General features: G+C 49.3%; 3 protein-coding genes across 3 annotated transcripts in view; 1 reads left to right on the top strand and 2 right to left on the bottom strand.

Moving 5' to 3' along the window:
- Positions 1 to 139: 139 nt before the first annotated feature.
- On the bottom strand, positions 140 to 5414 carry YIPF3 (Yip1 domain family member 3). The gene is made up of 9 exons (XM_068185270.1): positions 5256 to 5414; positions 4978 to 5184; positions 4789 to 4895; positions 4139 to 4184; positions 3751 to 3843; positions 3284 to 3415; positions 2653 to 2766; positions 2068 to 2191; positions 140 to 645 (listed from the first exon to the last, which is right to left on the bottom strand). The coding sequence occupies exons 1-9, from the start codon at positions 5334 to 5336 to the stop codon at positions 524 to 526; spliced, it is 1026 nt and encodes a 341-aa protein (XP_068041371.1). The 5' UTR covers positions 5337 to 5414; the 3' UTR covers positions 140 to 523.
- POLR1C (RNA polymerase I and III subunit C) lies at positions 5382 to 10008 on the top strand. Its single transcript, XM_068185269.1, has 9 exons — positions 5382 to 5510; positions 5593 to 5664; positions 5754 to 5861; positions 6384 to 6516; positions 6621 to 6740; positions 6930 to 7082; positions 7253 to 7402; positions 9267 to 9383; positions 9695 to 10008. Exons 1-9 carry the CDS (start codon positions 5442 to 5444, stop codon positions 9811 to 9813), a joined length of 1041 nt encoding a protein of 346 aa, XP_068041370.1. The 5' UTR covers positions 5382 to 5441; the 3' UTR covers positions 9814 to 10008.
- A 1240-nt stretch (positions 10009 to 11248) lies between these two features.
- The window catches only part of XPO5 (exportin 5), a 30053-nt gene continuing 23704 nt past the window's right edge, over positions 11249 to 17597 (bottom strand). The window contains exons 25-33 of the mRNA XM_068185262.1: positions 16928 to 17025; positions 16433 to 16479; positions 16162 to 16256; positions 15257 to 15319; positions 14878 to 14960; positions 14136 to 14243; positions 13815 to 13952; positions 13486 to 13650; positions 11249 to 12946 (exon numbers count right to left, since the gene is read on the bottom strand). Coding sequence (XP_068041363.1) covers positions 12806 to 12946; positions 13486 to 13650; positions 13815 to 13952; positions 14136 to 14243; positions 14878 to 14960; positions 15257 to 15319; positions 16162 to 16256; positions 16433 to 16479; positions 16928 to 17025 — 938 coding nt within the window. The 3' untranslated portion in view covers positions 11249 to 12805. The remainder of the gene's footprint in view (positions 12947 to 13485; positions 13651 to 13814; positions 13953 to 14135; positions 14244 to 14877; positions 14961 to 15256; positions 15320 to 16161; positions 16257 to 16432; positions 16480 to 16927; positions 17026 to 17597) is intronic.

The raw sequence follows: 17597 nt of genomic DNA, 5'->3' as shown, positions 1-17597 counted from the left end.
CAGGACATGTAGCACAGAACATTTGAAAAAGGACAGTAGAAAATGCAAAGAATCCTGCTTTGAGCTAGGACAGATGAAGGCGCAGAGACCCAAACACCACGCTCCCATTAGACAAGCAGGCTCAAGCGTAAGACATCACTCAGCACCAACATCAATTTAATTCTTCCCTCTTCAGGACAGGAACAGGGCAGATACTCCTGGAGTTACATCAGCAAGCGGAAAGAGGGCTAAGGAACAAACTGTGCTGGGAAATCCCAGCTAAACATGCAGGCAACAGAACCATTCTACTCAAGATAGCCCAGACCTGGATGGGGGAAGAGTGCAGCTCTTCTGAGTCACTGAGGTGCGACTCACCTCCGCTGAGTCCACTCAGCTGCCCAAAACCGTAATGCAGAGGACAGGTCCAAGAAAACAAAACCAAGTTGTCTTCTTGCTGTTCTGTCCTGTTCCTAACAGGCAGCAGGTTACTGTGGCCCTATGCAGCCCCAAAAGTAGTGAAGGAAGCAAGTCCAAGTGTGTAAAACTAGAGGGTCAATGCAATGGCTTTGGCTGTTGTGTTCAATACAGCATTGGAAACAACTGGAATGTCTCGGGCAACTCTCTGAAAGGGCGGCATGTTGGGTCCTTCCAATGTGTCCAGGATACCTGGAGAACAGAAAAAAGGGGAGAAAGGCAAGAATTAGTTCAGATTATAGCAGATGGCACATTTCTTCTTGCTTTTCTCTCTGTCCAGGTAGTGGTTGAGGGTGGAGGGCCCAGAACAGGCAAAGCACTTGCAGGCAATGTGAGGAGACACCTAGCCCCAAAGACTGAACAGTAGTAATCACTTCCATCCAGAGACCACAGGGTACACATCAGAGCTTGTGCTCGGGGCAGGAAAACTGCATGCTCCTAAAAGGAACACAGATCCTTTTGCTTTGAGGGTGTCAGATCCAGTCCCCTGCCATTTGACCTGAATGTAGGTACTGCCAGAGATGTTGCCCTGCTGAGGGAAATTGATAAAATCCTGTTTCTACTTCATCCCAGCACAGATCTCGCTCTTACACCAAGGCTCTCTTCCATCCTGAAATACACTTGCAGACTCACATCAGGAGCTGCAGCTGTGCTGCAATGTGGAATTTTTGTCACTGCAATGCAAACAGACCATGCTTAGCAGGAAATACACAGACCAATGCAAATGTCCTCAATTCTCTGTCAATTACCCTCTCAAGATTGATAATCAGTTTTGGAGTGCTTTGAGGAAAATTGCTTGGAGTATATTTTGTTCTATTTCATCTGCCAAAAAGCTGCAGATCAGAACCTTTGCCATAAAAACAGATTCAGGAAAGACAAGATTTATATCCAAAAGGACTTGTAATGCTATTATGCTAATTATGCAGATTTATCAGAAATATCATAAATGGGTCTGGCTGCCTAAACTCATAGAAGACACTTGCAGAATTGCATATTTAGGGATCTGGAAACTCTCTAGAGATGGGGTGGGAGAAGAGTTTTGGTTTTGTTTTTTTTTTGGTTTTTTTTTTTTTTTTTTTTTTTTTAAGGAAGTTGAGACTTTGTTAGGAGAAAAGAAGAAGAGATAGAAGAAGGACGTGAACATCCGTGGCCTAGTTAACAGTACCAGCTGGGGAAGATACAGCTTCTGCTATCTGTGCTATACAACACAAGATACAAAAAGATGGTAAACAAAGAAGGAAAAACACTTATGACACATTTCCTGATCAGAGAAAAGCAACCCGACTTCAACAATATTCAGGAAGGGGCTGGACATCTGCATGCAAGAACAGTCAGTGCTGTTACACTTCACTTGTGGGGAAATAATTAGGATCCTGCCTCACAAACTGGGTCTTAAGTGTTAAAACTCAGTGCACAGTAACTACCCCAATGTTCACCTGCTGCCCTACTTGAACAGCTTCTTCTAAAAAGCTAGTGGAAGTCATTTTAGAGTTGGAAACTGGCACAGATGCCCAAAGGACAGATTCAAACCGTCCATCCTTTCTCTCAGATGGAGAAAAAACAACTTGTCTTCCCCCAGATCTAATAGGATGTCTTTGTATCTCCCTTGCTTACCTTCTACCACCTTGTGATACGCAAAGTGCAGATAGAGGAGGAAAAGCATATGCAGAGCAGCAAGAGTCCCACACAGGATGAGCCGCTGGGTATGTCCCACAGTGCGTGACACCAACACAGCAACCTAAGAGAGAGGAGGTGATCAGACACAGGGCACCTGCTACCTGAGCCTCTGGCACTGCAGTCAGGAACACATGGAAGAACAGGTCAGGCAGTGAGAATCTGCAGGGACACTACACCAAGTCTTTTTCGCAGTTTTCACCAACAAATCTGGAGTAATTTGACACTGTTTTGTATAGATGAACCTTGCCCAGTCTTGCCAAGAGTTCAGAATGCTCAGGCATAGCTCTCCACAGCAGCAAGGGCTGTAAGGGAGTAAATAAACCTCCTGCAGCTGTTAGAATGGGCAAGGATATTAATCCAAGCAGCACCTCCATATAGCAGTAGCCAAATTATGGAGGAGCATAATTTTCTCCACAGCAGTTTGTCAGGCTGTGAAATGAACCACCAGGCCAAGGAACAGAAAGCAAACACTTCCCTCCCTTTTTTTCATCCCAGAAGGACCCTAGGCTGCCTGTCCCTTACCATTCGTAGTGTAGAGAGTCCACCAACAACCAACCAGAAGATATAGAAGAGGGAGTGGAAGTGGATATTATAGGTGACAAAGAGAGTGATGCAGTGTCCGAAAAGACCATAGCCCTGACAAAACAAAAATGTCCATGTTATGAGCAGCAGTCCCACACAAAGGGCCATTGATCAAGAGCACGAACAGCCTATTCCTGCAACACTTCACCATGGCAAAGCCTCACAAACCACTCATTCACTGCTGAACAGTCAACCAGAACAACAACTTCAACAGCAGCTCACACACAGATAATCTGTCTGAAAGATTCACAGGCATGTCAGAGATTGTGACAACATGGGAAACAGAGGAAAGATCCTCCAATCCCAGAGAAATTGGAGTTTCCTGGCTTTTTACCACCAGGTTCTCAAATCAGGAAGTGCAAAGCAGGAGACCTGCATGAGGAACTGCCTCTTTGTACTATTGTTGTGCCTGGGATGGGGAAGGTCAGAACATTCTGGAATTCCAGGTTGTCCCAGTGCAGTTACCTGGGACCAGCAGTTTACAAAAGACTTTTCTTGTTCTTTGGGAAAAGCTTATTCTGGAACACCATAGAGCCAATGTGCATCATAGGGTAGCTCCACGAGTACATACCAACAGTGACAGCATCTGCACCATCGTGATTTGGGCATTGCACAGATATGCCAGGAAATACATGAAAGATGAGACGCCCAGCCAGTAACCAAAGCAGGTGCCAATGGCTGTGCCCATCAGCGTGCCTTCCCTCTGTGGAGACAGTGTCAGGATGAGGAGAACTCAAAGGAGTGACCTGCCAGTACCCAAATTAACCTGTGAGAGTCCCAGACACTTTGTAGGCATTATCAAAGAGCTGCCCAGCAGCATTCAGGGGGACACAGGACCTACACCCCATGCTCTCCCAGCAGCATAGTGTCAAGACTTTCTGGTACATCCTTCTTCCCACCCCCAAACTAACATCCTCAAATCAATCTTTTCAGTAAGATGCTTATTCAGTTATAGAAGAGGTTTCCTCTCCTTTTCTAGTGTCATTATTGTACCCAGAGCCCAGTCAAACCACAACTTATCACTGAAACTCGACGTACAATGATGGTGTCTGAGGTCTTCATTCCATGCAAAAGAATGGCCACCAGTGTGAAAACCAGCATGAGGGGTCCATACAGCTCGCCTGCAATCTTCTACAGGAGAAGACATGTGAGGGAAAGTTTGGTTAGAGCCCCTGAATATCAGGGTCCCCACCACAGGCAATGTGAAAAGTGCACTGGATGAAGTTTATCACCAAGGTTATCACCTGAGGTTAGGTGACAGCACACTGAGGTTTGGAACAACCATGGAAAGGAGCCACCAACATTTTCAGGAAGAAGAACACCTAACAAACTCAGTTCTTAGTAACATGGATTATTCCAAGTTTTACAAGATGCCTGTGGGACAGTCACTTGGCCATGGAGTCTGATTCAGCAAAAGGGAACTCACCTGTGGGAAATTAATCATCTTCACAGGAATCATGGACTCCAGCAGTCTGCATCACAGGAAAGCAGGGAATGACAACAGCAGCAGGGAGAACAACAGGATAGTTAACAAAATGCTTCATATATAAAATATACCATATACCCATTACCAGTGTTTGCTATTGTGTTGAGAGGCCTTGAGGGACAGAGGATTCTTTCTAAAGGGTGAGTCAAAGTCACTAAAGAAGGAAAACCTTACTATCAGTGGGTTAACTTTGCTGAGGAGGGGCAGATTCAATGAAAATGTTTAGGGATCCACTCAGGGATGAGACATCATTGACAGAACAGCAGGAAGGAAAGTCAACTTTCCTCACAAAGGCTCACAAAACTATGCTTCGTTGGACACAAGTGTGATGCAAACCCAACAGAAGCCACATAGGGCAGCCAAGTACAAAAAGAGCCCCTTCTCCTACCCTCAGCAGCAATGCCAGGTGACAGGGCTGCCAGCCCAACCACAGGACCTCACTAAGGCGGGCAGGACAACGCACAATGTGTCTGCCCATACGTGAGTCTTCCTGCAGGGCCGACAGCCCCCTGCTGCTTGCTCGCTCGGAGCTGACAGCCAGACTCCTGCAGGCACGGAGCCGCTGCCTCCCCGTGCCGGGGGCTGCCCACCTGGCTCGCACTTGGACGGGCTCCACATCGAAGTAGGGCCGGAGAATGTCGATGTTGGCGTAGAGGCTGAAGGCCCTGGAGGCTTGTCTCTTCCCCACCTGCCACATCTGCGGAGAGAAGGGAGTGGGCAGGGGCCGGGCGGGCAGGCAGGGATCCCGGGGCCGGAGACGACCGGGGAACAGCGCTCACCTGGTCAGCGACCTGCCGGCCCAGCTGCCCCCGCAGCCCCTTCATGCCCAGGAACTCCCCGTCCTCCTCCTCGCCGGCGCCCGCCTCGCCCTCCGCCTCTTCCTCCTCCTCCTCCTTCATGCGCTGGTGCATCTCCCCCATGTCCTCGAAGCTGGAGCCCGACGTGTCGTCCATGTTCTCCATGTCGATGACGGCGGAGCCGCCACCCTGCGCCGGGGCAGACACGGTGTCAGCACCCGCTCGGCCCGGCCCCGCCGCCGCCCCCGGCCCGGCCCCACCTGCATGTTGTCCTCGAAGCCGCCCCATTCGGCGGCGGGGGCACCGCTTCTGCCTCCGCCCGCCGCCCCCGGCGCGGCCATGGTGCCCGTCTCGGCCCCGCCGCGCTGGCCCGGATGGGCGGGAGCCGGATGTGACGGCGGCCGCGGAGCCGCTCCCAGGGCGCAGGAGCACCGCCCATCGCCCTCATGGCGGCCCGGCGGGGCGCGGACGAGATGCGGGACCGCGTGGTGCTGGGCGAGTTCGGCGTCCGCAACGTGAGCGAGCCCGGTGGGGCGGGACCGGGGGCGGCCGGCGCCTGCACCCCCTCACTGCCCCGCCTGTGCCCTCTCCTCGCAGGTCCACACCACCGACTTCCCCGGGAACTACCCCGGCTACGAGGACGCCTGGGACCAGCGGCGCTTCGAGGAGGTGGGTGAGCGGCGCCCGGCCGGGGCTGTCTGTGGGTATGCGGCGCCGGGCCCTGCGGCCGGCTGACCCGCGGTGCGCGGCTCCCGCAGGCCTTCCGCGTGGACGTGATCCGTGAGGAAGAGGACAGCCTGGAGTTCGACATGGTGGGCATCGACGCCGCCATCGCCAACGCCTTCCGCCGCATCCTGCTCGCCGAGGTACCGCTGCTCACCTGGGGGTGCCGGCCTAAGACTTGCTTGACAGGGAGCGTGGAATGTCCAGCCTTGTCAGCCCTTGCGGACAGCTGCGGGTTTTGGAAGAGAAGCACGCGTTCGTTCCGCGTGGGTGCCAGGAGCCCAAGGAGAACTAGGACTTAAGCAGCATGGGTGATACCGCCTACTGGTCCTAGGGGTGCTGTTCCTAGTGTCTGCGGGTCAGCCTTTTCGACACAGCTCTGTTGCCAACCCAGCAGAAGCCACATAATGCTGCCAAGTACTAAAAGGTTGAGGATGCCCCAAAGCCCTTTCTCCTGGCCTTCACCTCTTGATTGTTTAAAAAAATGGGGATGGGAATAGATGTGGTGTAAGGGTATATTGCATAGCCTGATTTGGTAGAAATACCATTCAAAATAGTCTGCTTGGCTGTTACTTGTGGGAGAGGAGGGACACTTGAACTGGATAATCTCTTGGCACGTAGTTCAGCTATTGTCTTAGGCTGACTTGATCTCTTGTCTCCCTGAGGTGCCAACGATGGCTGTAGAGAAGGTCTTTGTGTACAACAACACATCCATTGTGCAGGATGAAATTCTGGCTCATCGCTTGGGCCTCATCCCTATCCGAGCTGACCCGCGGCTCTTTGAGTACAGAAACCAAGGTGAGAATCTTGAATAGAATAGAAATATTGAAGGTTTCTCTCAAAGCAGGAAATTAGGGTCGAGTAAACTGAGCAGAAATGTGATTTCATATGCTTCTTCCCAGGAGATCAGGAAGGCACTGAAATTGATACTCTGCAGTTTCAGCTGAAAATCAAATGCAAACGAAACCCTCAGGCTGCCAAGGAATCATCTGATCCTGATGAACTATATTTCAATCATAAAGGTGAGATTGCCGCTAAAAATAGGTGCTGCTTTTTCTTTTTGGTCTTGGGCTCTTTTCTCAGCCCTGTGTGCTCACAAGGAGAGTTGATTCTATTCTGCTAAACTTCCTTTTTGCTATCTCCAGTCCTATACAGGTGAGTGACCTGCTTTGAGGCAGCAGCTGGCTGATGCTTGTGGCTTCTCTTTGCAGTGTACAGTAAACACATGACATGGGTGCCCTTGGGGAATCAGACAGACCTTTTTCCAGATGCTGACTTCCGACCTGTTCACGATGACATCCTCATTGCACTGTTGCGACCCGGACAGGAAATAGATGTGCTTATGCACTGTGTCAAGGGTATAGGTGAGTCGTGGCTCCTGGGGCAGCGGAACAAGGAATGTGAGTGCTTGGGCTCGGGCACTGCAGTGTGACGGGGAAGGGTGGGGAACTGGCTTGTCCCCTGGAACTTCAGGCCCTAGGATCCTTGTTCCCTGAGGCCTGCTCTCATCCTTGACTCTTAACTCTTCATACAGGTAAGGATCATGCCAAGTTTTCTCCTGTGGCCACAGCCAGTTATCGACTGCTTCCTGACATTACTCTCCTGCAGCCTATTGAGGATGAGGCAGCTGAGACATTGCAGAAGTGCTTTTCCCCTGGGGTCATTGAGATCCAGAATATCAATGGTACTTTTTTCCTGCGCTAAGTGCCTTGTTCCTTGCAAGCTTCATTAGAGCCAAACTTTGCAGAAACAAAACCACATCGTGATGTTGCCTTGCTGATCAATGGTTCATGTTCTTCTGAGCCTACTTTTACGGATGAGTGGCTGCCATGTTGTCATGGTTTGACATGGAAGTGAATTTTCTCAGGAAGTTGGTAGTCAAACCAATCAGTGATCAGGTTTGGATATTGACACCTGGAGTGACCACTGAAAGTATAGACACGCCTCTGAGAACACAGGGGGTTAAGAGCAAGAACTCCCAGGAGAACGCTCTCTTTAGTTCCAGTCCTCAGAGTGCAGACTCTCCCCTGCCCAGCCACAGGCTGGGTGGGGGAGGGGAAGCCATGCGGCCTGGTCAAGGTAGGCCGAAGGGGCTGAAAGATTAGAACCAGGCCAACTCCTGCAGATGGAAAGGTGGAGAGAAACGGAGATGCCTTTGTCCTCCCCACCCCCCACCAGAGAGAGCGGCACCTGTAAATTTGCTGAGGAGAAGGAGAAAGGGGGAGGCATGCCCAGCCAGTAAGAGTTAGCCTTCTGAACAGACATTTCAGCCCGAGGAGTCTGAACTTTTAACCCTTTCCTGGGAAATGAAGGCTTTGTAAAATATTATTCCTCCTCGATTTGAAGTAGAAGAGAGACAGTCCAGGACCTGAGATGTTAGAAGAAATTTTTTGAGTAGAAGGAAATGATAGAGTGAGTTGTAGCTAGACTTTTCTTGTTAGCCATAGACTGAACCAAATTCTCCTGCAATAAAAAACTGCACTTTAGGGGGAATGCAGTGGAGAACCAAGGGACCTGTTTCAGTAACGACCAACACAAGAATGGAGAAAACAGAGACAAGCTGAGGGGGGTGTGGTGATGCCCTCTGTCTTCAGGAAGAAGAGGATCTCTGTTCTCAAGACCCTCGGTCCCAAGGGAGGAAGAAAATGAGGGGGGAGGGGGACTGTGGTCCCAAGATTAAAAGCTGAACTGTTGTCTCTTTTAGTCCCTGACAAAGCATCCTTAAAAGAGCCCTATGAGCAGTCTGTCCATGCACGGTGGTGAGAGCACTGTGACATAGAAAGGAGAGTGTCACACTGGCAGATTTTCTCCAGGCGGTTGCCATGTGTGACATGGAAACACCAAGGTGGCAACTGTGTTTTCTGGGGTGTCTATAGTGTAAGAGACTTCTCTCTCCTTTAAGAGACTGAGTATTGATTATCTGAAAGGTAGCAGCTTGATCAGGAATCCCAGGTGGTAACTTATAGTTTTGTTATTAAGTTTAAGGGAGAGGAGTGTTTTAGAGGGTCTTCATCCTGGATTTAGTGTGTGTGTCTTTTATAGTAGTAGTAGTTTAATAAAGTTTTTTTTTTTCTTTTGTTATTAAGTTTGAACCTCCTCTACTCTGTTCCCAATCACATCTCACAACAATCATTTGGGAAAGTGCATTTTCATGGGAGTGCTGGCATTGCGCCAGCATCAAACCATAACACACGTGCAGATGTGTTGGGTGATGAACAGGGACGTCCCTGAAATAAATTGGATACCTGTCCACAGAGCTCTGCATCTGCTGACTGCAGCTTCCAGTGCTGTTCAGTTGTGACACTGGGTAGTGAGCTGGAAAAGCAGCTGAGTGTGGAGACTTCTTGTGTCCTTCCAGGGTGCATGTAGGCTTTGTGTTTGGGTTTTCCTGCCAGGTTGGAGTTTCATGTTGGATATATGCTAATTCTTTTTATTGGTGTCTCCCAGCCTTTGGTGAGGAGGGAGTGCCTGTTTGAGGTAAGCATGTGCTGTGACCATCAGGCACCCACCTGCTGCAATTTGCCCATCTCATTTCATCTTTCCTTTAGGAAAAAAGGTGGCAAGAGTAGCCAATGCACGGCTGGACACATTCAGCAGAGAAGTTTTCCGACATGAGGGTCTGAAAAACCTTGTGCGCCTGGCAAGAGTACGGAACCATTACATCTGTAAGTGCCCCGTTTTCCACAGAGTCCTGACATGGTTTCTGTGAGCAAGCAGTGACTGGCCAGTATGTGTGGCTGGCTCTGTGCCTCTTCCTACCCTCAGCATCCATACATTCAGAAAGCGGTGGGTAGCTACTTGCTTTGGGATTGAATCTCTTGGTGCTTCCTGCTGGCAAAGGTGGCTGCTTCTCTGGCTGTGAAGATCTGGCTTGTTGCTGTGAGGTGTAAGGGAAGGTGAGGGACAGCAGGGAGCCAGGTGTATGGAGGCTGAGGCTGCCTCGTGGCTGTGCTGACTTGTGTCTGTCTCTATGCAGTTTCAGTGGAGTCGACAGGTATCTTGCCTCCAGATGTGCTGGTGAGTGAAGCCATCAAGATCCTGATGGGGAAGTGTCAGCGTTTCCTCAATGAACTGGACTCTGTGTCTTTGGAGTGACCAGACTGTAGCTGGGAAAGCAGAAACCTGCACTGCTGTTCTGGGCTTCCTGCACCTGCCTCTAGGCGGGATTCCTCTTCCATAGGCAGGAGGCTTGTTAGGGGCTTGCTAGGAGTTCAAGGACTATCTCTTAGGATTTTTCTGTTGGTAATGAGCCGCAGTGAGAAGATGCACTAAAATAAAGCCTTTTTTTTTAAAGTTGTCTCCTGTGCCATTCACAATTGTGAAACCATAATACATGGAGAAGAAAGTAGCAGTATGTCTAAATATGAGTAACTGCATTTATTTTAGATGGTATGCAGTGAGGAGGACTGATAGGGCAGCGTCGTAAAGCACTTCCCAGCTGGTCAGTGAGGTTCAACGAGTTGCTATCAGAGCACGGCTGTTTTGTGGGTGTTTCAGACCAGCTCAGGGATAGTTAATATGGTAGAGAAAAGGCTGTACTGTCAGAGGACTGGAACACTTCTCCTATGAAAAAACTGAGAGAGCTGGGATTGTTCAGCCTGGAAAACAAGAAAGCTCCAGGGAGACCCTGTTCTGGCCTTTCAGTATATAAAGGAAGCATGGAGAAAGACTTTACCAGGGACTGTAGTGACAGGCTAAACGCCAACAGCTTTGAACTGGAAGAAGGTAGACTTCTATTGAACATTAGATATTTTTTACAATAAGGGTAGAGGTAAGTTGTCACAGGTTGCCCAGAGCTGTGAATGCTCCATCCCTGGAAGTGTTCAAGGCCAGGTTAGATGGGGCATTGAGCAACATGGTTGAGTGTTAAGAGTTGAAAATGTCTGGGAGTATTGTTGTGTCCTATTTGCTGAAGTCAACGCACACTATAGTGCTAGACCTCAGCAAGTAAGTAGAACGAAAGTTCTGTTTCCTTGGGGTAGAATTACTTAAGAGTGTAAACATCCTTTTAGGGTGAATATGCAGTAGGGAGGAGGTACATTTGGCATCCTGGCTCCAACCCCAACCTGTCCTATGCCATGCTGCAGACCCAGGCATATGCTGCATGTGCCTATCACACGTTATCACTGTCTGTCTGTCTATCTGTCTATCTATCTGTCTATATAATCTATCTATCTATTTCTCTGTACTATTGCTTCACATGCTTATGGGAAAGACCCTTGAAAAGCCTAAGGGTTTTGCTTTGACAGCACATACCCCTCAAGCTGTAAGCTGGGACCTAGAATTAAAATAAACTAGCAGTGACAAATAAATAACTATTGCAATTTTCCCCTCACCTAATTAAACTATATAGTCTGGAATGGTTCATCCCCTCCCTGACAGTGTATTAACCACCAGCAAAGGTGTCCCCTTTTTGGTAGCTGGAATAAGGAATGCTGAGAAATTTCCAGGCAGGCAGTCTGGTCAGACCAGAGGCCTCAGATCTTATTGAAACAGATAAAAGAATAAAAATGAAACATGACACCATGTGTATGAAACTGGAATAGCTTTACTTGACATTCAGGTGTAACACAACCAGTTCAGAGACAGCTTCGGATTTAAACATTCCTACAAAAAAGGTTTAAAATCCATTTTACAAAAACCCCTTGTGTCTAGCATGAAGTCACAGAATGTTAAAAATATCACAACACAATAAATACACCCAGTCTTTGCTAGAGCCAGGAGCCATGTTAGCTCAGAGGTTAAAAAAGTTTGAGGCTAGGAAGAAAGTGGAGGGTGCTGGTGGAACAGCAGGGGCAGGAGGGTGAGTGGATGCCCAAGGCCTGCTCTTCCTATCTGCACTCCCACACCTCCCAACCCCAGCCTTTTTGTCCAGTCTGACCATGTGGAGACATCACTTCTCCACCTACCACAGTTTATTATTTGTTCTGTCTCCTGGATGGCAAAACTGCCAGGTAGCTCTGGACAGACCCTCCTAGCTCCCGTGCTAACTCTAGGATAGATTGTGTAGTATTTGTCATGTAAGAAGAACCAGCTTTGCAGACTGGAGTGGCTTCATAAGAGTCCCACCACATCTAAAACCCAGTTTCTGACCTGGCCTCCCCCTGTAAACTGCAGTATAAAGCCTGCCCCTCCTGCCCCACTATGCAATTCTCTGGGAAGTACCAGGCTGGGTAAAAACAGGCTACTGTCACCTCCACTGCAACAGGGCAAGGAGATCCCTTTTGGATTGCAGGTGCTTCAGGTATTGGTCCAGATTTTATTTACCCTGCGCTGGCCAAGTTCTAGACTACAGGGCACAGAAAAATGAAAAAAAAATTAGGAAAAAAATATGTCCTGCTCCCCCTGAGAGATGTCCAAGAAAGGCTGGCACAAAGTAAAAGCCTTCCATTTGGCTCTGGGTAGAACAAGCTGTATGATCATATCTATACATACATATGTATATATATGACAGTGTCTGCCTCTTTCTAGAGAGCAGTTGCACCTTAGAAAGGCTGATCTCACAGGAGATCCTAGAGCACTGCTAGGCTTCCTGGCACGCAGCCCTCAGCCCAAGGCTCAGCATCCTGGAGGGAAACGGATTCAGCAGAATTCCAGTCCGCTAGGGACAAGTGCTGATAAGCATGACAGGAGTGTCCGATGTGTTCCCTACAAAGCCTGGCTACTAGCACCCAGAGGAAGATTAGATTAGGGTAGCCCCTTTTCACATGGCACACTACTCTGCCTTTTGCATTAATCCTAAACCCCAAGGGCTGAAGAGGTGGAGCAAGAGTGACCCAAGGCTACAAGATGATCAGGCTTTACCCTAAAGAGGTCGATGGACTCAGCTCCCACCTTGCAGAGAAGCAGAGGTCTAAAGATGCTCATCCAATGGAGGGAAAGGAGTCACGGGAAGAGCTTAATATTGACTGGTTCAAATGCCACCGCAGGCCCCATCCCAGAGTATGGAAGAGAAGGGGACAGGACCCGTAAGGGGCTTTATTCAGATGAATGCTTGTGGAGGCAGTGACAAGGAGAATCTAATGTGCTTACTATGAGGAGAGACAAATTATAAGGTAGGGGAGGAGATGGTTGCAGCATCCCGGGCTCAGGGTTCAAAGAGTACATTGAAGCCCTCTCCATCCTCGTTTTCTAGCACATCTGTCTCCAGTGATGGCTTCACCTTTTTGAAGAGAGACGGAAGGTTCCGGATATGAACCTCCTTGCGGAACTGCTCCCCGATGGGCTTCTGCAGAGGACAGACAGGCAGGCATCAATCATTACTGTCTTCATACCCCCACTCAGCTCAGGGGTAACTTGCTTGCACATCAGAGGCAGACCCCAGGTTCTGAGCAATCCCTAGGCCAAACCCCGTGCTTGCATTTTGAGGAATTTCAGGCTTGGCCTCTCACAAGTGCCAAGTTACCAAGTGAGGTAACCCCTTTAGAATACCAGCTCCCCAGCTTCTAATTCAATGTCAAGGGCTCCATCACCACCACCCTCACAGAAGTCCAATGCCCACCCAGCAGCTTCAAACAAACATTTTAACACCCTGTTTCCCCGGGTACCTTCGTGCAAGGTACCCGCTGCCTCTCAGTGAAAGGCAATTGCTGGAGGGACTTCTCATTCTGCTGGACCTCAGGGTGAAGAGGCAGAACAAACACTTAAGAACATGCTACTACAGCCTCCTGGCTGGGAGGGGGGGTGGTTGGTGAGAAGAGGCAGGCCAGCCACCCCATCTCTTCTGCAGCATACAGCTGTGAAATTTTCCTCCAGGATATCACTTACCCCAATGCAACCTGAGATGAGGCGCTTGAAGTGATCCTTCCGGCGCTTGTCTGCCACTTTTTGCAGTGTTGGGTTGAGAAGCTTTGAATCAAACTGCTCCAAAGAGTCCAGCTGGATGTCCGGGATCTGCTCCATCACTGCCTTCAGCTCACCATAGCGAGGGCGCTGCATGGAGAAGTACCATTAACACAGCTCTGCTAGAGTAACAGCCTTGCCCTCACTGGGGGCCATTAACTCCTCTGCCCCTACCCACTAGGCACGGGATTACTTTTCACCATTCCCCTCACATTCCTCAACCTCACATTTGGATGAAGAACAGAATTTCTCACCAAGGCCTCGTAGATCTGGAAAGCCAGGTGGACAAGAGCTGCCATGCAGCCATCGTGCTGCCCATGTACCTGTAAGCCCTTGAGCACACTTGTGAAAAACCAAGACACAGCATCGGGAAGGAGGCTTCCTGGAAGCACCTGGAGAAGAAGCACTGTCAGCACTGAAGCAAAATACTGGTGGTACATAACCACCTTTCTGCAACAACTTGCTCTTCCTGAGGGAGAAGGTGCCCAGGGGTGAAGCAGCCACACTTCTCACAACATTTAGAGCTTCCTCTTCCAACCCTGCCAGAACTAATCCCTTCTTCCTCCCAGAGGTACCTGTTTGAGCAGTGGCCAGCAAAGCTGTGTTGTGGTTCTTTGGCAGGACAAGGTGTCCTTCCAGGACAGGGATGTGTAGGCAGTGATCAGCACTGCAGTGCAAACATCCTGAAAAGGAGTCAGAGGGGAAAACCAGTCAGAGGAACTATTTTCTACTTCCAGCATTCAAACCTGATGGGAGCCAAGAAGCAATCCAGAGAATCTGCAGGAGCTTCTGAGAATCCTGCATCTTACTATTGCTCTAGCAAAAGGTGTTCACCCAGTGTGCACCTTCAGAACCATGAGGGACCAGTGTTAAGTTAACCTGCTCCCTTCATCTCCCTGGGAAAGACCCTGGAGCACTCATGGACTCCCCTCAGCTGCTACTCTCAAGTCACTACAAAAGCTTCTACAAGAGCTTCTGAGGCATCCACAGCAAAGAGTACAGAAGAATAAAGCTGGATGAAAACTGGGGCCCAGGATGAAGGCAGAGTCAGGGAGCACCCTGGGGGCTGAATATCCAGGGCCTCTTCCCCAGGAGGGCTGAAGCTCTGCAGCTGTGTGTTATAACTGGATCCCAACCCCCATTTGCTTTGTGGCTTCTGCAAGGCCCTTAGAAGCCATATATGTTCCTAAGAGGTGATTCCCACATGGGGATCGCTCCAGCAGCCTAGATCTCTGCAGCAGTGTCTGGCTGCAGAGCAGACAAGTGTGACAAAGAGTACAGAGAAAGGATGGTGGCAGTCAGAGCACATGCTCTTACCTCTTGCTTCATCAGACACTTGCCAAGCTCGGTGAGCTCTGCGTTGGCAGGGGGAGTCACCTCCGTGGCCATCGCCTCATCATCTGCAGAGCAAAGGCTGCACTGTGAACATGGCCTCAACCCACTTCTCAGAACCTTAAGAACCAGCTGTTCCAATATGTCACCTGTGAACCCTACAGGACATTCATTTCCAGGCTAGACTGGGTTTTACTGTGGCCCCCAGGCACGCTGGGCAGGTCAGAGCTGAAGGCTTCTTTCCAAACCTATACCCCTGACACCGAACTTCCAGCATCAGCCCAGCCACCCCCTCAAGAAACAGGAAAGGAACAGCATTTGTGTACTCCAAGGGCAGGAAAGGCAAAGGTAGGCATTTACTTACCATCCCCATCTACAGCAGCAGTAGTGTTCTGTTCAACGCCTTTCTTAGAAACACAGCAAACAGCTGCAAAAACAGTTGCAGGTCAGAGGAGCAGAAAAGGGAAGATGCTACTGCAGAACATGCAGAGATTATCCTACAGACTCTGTTGGGCTCACAGCTGCTTCAAGCTCCCCCAGCTCTTACAGGGAATCAGAAAGCCCAGTATAAAAGCTCAATACTGCACTACCTGGAAGGCTGTAACACCCCACCCACAGCACCTTCCCACAGTGGAACCCGCTGCACAGTGGTTGCTTCCTACTACTGAGAACCAGGAATGTGCAAAACCATCTGAAGCCCACAACACAAGAACACTGATTTAAAGCAAAAAGGCCAGTCAAGAAAATAGATAGAAGATTGAGATCTGTAATCTCCATGGAATCAATTTCCCCAGTCCTCCTGTACAAAGCCATGCTGACACAAAAATGATGTTGGAGAAAGGGAATACAAGGGAGACTGCTTTGGGAGACAGACTCTTCCCTTACGTCTGGTTAGAGACATGGCAACTGCCAGCAACAAAACTGCTCTACACTTGGCTTGTCCACAAATCCATGTTCCATACAGAGTTCCAAAGCACAGAATGGGAGAACCCAATTCCCTGCAGGACTGGATTCCTACAGGAATGGTGCCAAAACCATGGAGCCCTAAAATATAACAAATGGAAGAATATCTCTTCTGAAGGTTTTCAATTATCTCATACTAGGTTTTAGATAAGATTTTGGCAGGGCTGTCTCACATCTGCCTTCTCATGGTTATGTTACATACCATGGTGGTTCTAATTAAGTTTTACTGCACATTGGGAATTCCTGTTGTCCACTCCAAGGAAAACTCCCCAGTTATCTCGGGAGACCTAATCTGATTTCACTTACTGGCAAGATCCATGACTTCTCGAGTCAGCAGCCTGACCAGCTGTTCCTCAAGCATCTCCTGAGACTCGGGGTTGTCATCTGCAGCATCATCCTCACTGAGGAGAACGGGTTTTAGTTTGACAGGAGCCAATGTCTTCAAGTACCCCTCCACCCAAACACAGTGAATGAGTCACCAGTGTGTCTTCCAGCCCTTGCTGGCAGGGATGTTCCTGGGCAAAGGGCCACATAGAAGACCCCATTTCCCTCTTTGTACCAAGGGGTGGAAGCTTACCAGAGCATGCTTCGCTGGTTGATCACCTGCCATTTCTGGGACAACCTCTGTTCAAGACAGAAAGAAAGATTAAGTCTGGACACAATGCAAGGAGACCCAAGCAATATCTGCTGGCAGAAGCACGAGAGCTTTAAATGCCAAGACCCATTTTGAATGGCAGGAGAACTGGTATCAAGTGTGCTGGAATGTGAATGAGCTGTCATGAAAATGAGAGGACACAGGAATAAAAACCATAAACAATCCCAAAAACTATCAGGGCTGCAGGTTGAGGAGTTCATGTCCACAGATTTGAACTCACAGCAAGGGTTGCTGTGCAACAGCCAGGGTTCAATGCACTTTAAAGCCCCCCACTCAACATCATCAAAATCGTTAAGCATCAAGGCTCTGCCTTTGTCTCTGCTGGCTCTGTAGAGCCAACATTCCCACATGTTGCTGCCAGCTGCTAAAGGGAGTCAGGGATGTCAAGGAACAGGCACTGAACAAGCTGTTTCTTACCATGTGCAGATAGGTAAAGAGTGGTCCCAGCATGGGGCAGACAAGGGTTTCGTAGTATTCTGCAGGGCAGGAAAGTACCAAAGGCTTCACGAACACACCTGCACAGACCAGTTAAGGAAGAGATCCAACACAGCCAGCTGCTAGGGAGACTGCAGCACACTGCCCAAGCCAGTCCATTCCACTGGGAGGCCAAGGGACAGACACTTGAAAGCCCACCTTCTCACAGACCTGAATTAACAAGTGGCATCTCTATACAGCAAGAACATCAGTTATTCAGCTCTTTCCCCTGACAGTTCAGCTGAGAAAGTTAAGGGCACTTAGCACCCACTTCCTAGCTGTGAGACTGAGTGTCCAGCCTGGGAAAGCAGGTTGGGAAACCCGCATGATCTCCCAGAGAAGCACATCCTAATGTCAAGTTCCTCACTATCCAAGCTGCCTTGCCCATCAGAAGGCACTACTCACCTCTCACAATGCCTCCAGAACCACACAAATCCTTTGCATTTATTCTGACCCCATGCACTGCTCGTTCTCTTTGTGCCTTCCTAGCATCATACCTCACCCACACCAGGCGTATCCCTGTTTGTCTACCTCCTCAATCACCCTTCTTTGTCTTGGCCACACTGAAAACAATGCAGGCTTTAAATTTATGTCTTCAGACCCTCCCAAGCTG

The sequence above is a fragment of the Anomalospiza imberbis genome, chromosome 3 (genome assembly GCF_031753505.1).
Source record: "Anomalospiza imberbis isolate Cuckoo-Finch-1a 21T00152 chromosome 3, ASM3175350v1, whole genome shotgun sequence".
Lineage (NCBI taxonomy): Eukaryota > Metazoa > Chordata > Aves > Passeriformes > Viduidae > Anomalospiza > Anomalospiza imberbis.
Note: the sequence above shows the minus strand (reverse complement) of the source record. Positions and strands in the feature narration are given on the sequence as shown.

Bases quoted from the DNA above. Each gene is read 5' to 3' on its own strand.
- POLR1C (XM_068185269.1), top strand. From the start codon at position 5,442: ATGGCGGCCCGGCGGGGCGCGGACGAGATGCGGGACCGCGTGGTGCTG. The intron at 5,862-6,383 runs GTACCGCTGCTC...TGTCTCCCTGAG, and splicing joins GCCGCATCCTGCTCGCCGAG to GTGCCAACGATGGCTGTAGA. The intron at 7,083-7,252 runs GTGAGTCGTGGC...CTCTTCATACAG, and splicing joins GCACTGTGTCAAGGGTATAG to GTAAGGATCATGCCAAGTTT.
- YIPF3 (XM_068185270.1), bottom strand. From the start codon at position 5,336: ATGGCCGCGCCGGGGGCGGCGGGCGGAGGCAGAAGCGGTGCCCCCGCC. The intron at 4,185-4,788 runs GTGGGCAGCCCC...CCTGTGATGCAG, and splicing joins CCCGTCCAAGTGCGAGCCAG to ACTGCTGGAGTCCATGATTC. The intron at 3,416-3,750 runs GTACGTCGAGTT...CTGTCTCCACAG, and splicing joins AGACCTCAGACACCATCATT to AGGGAAGGCACGCTGATGGG.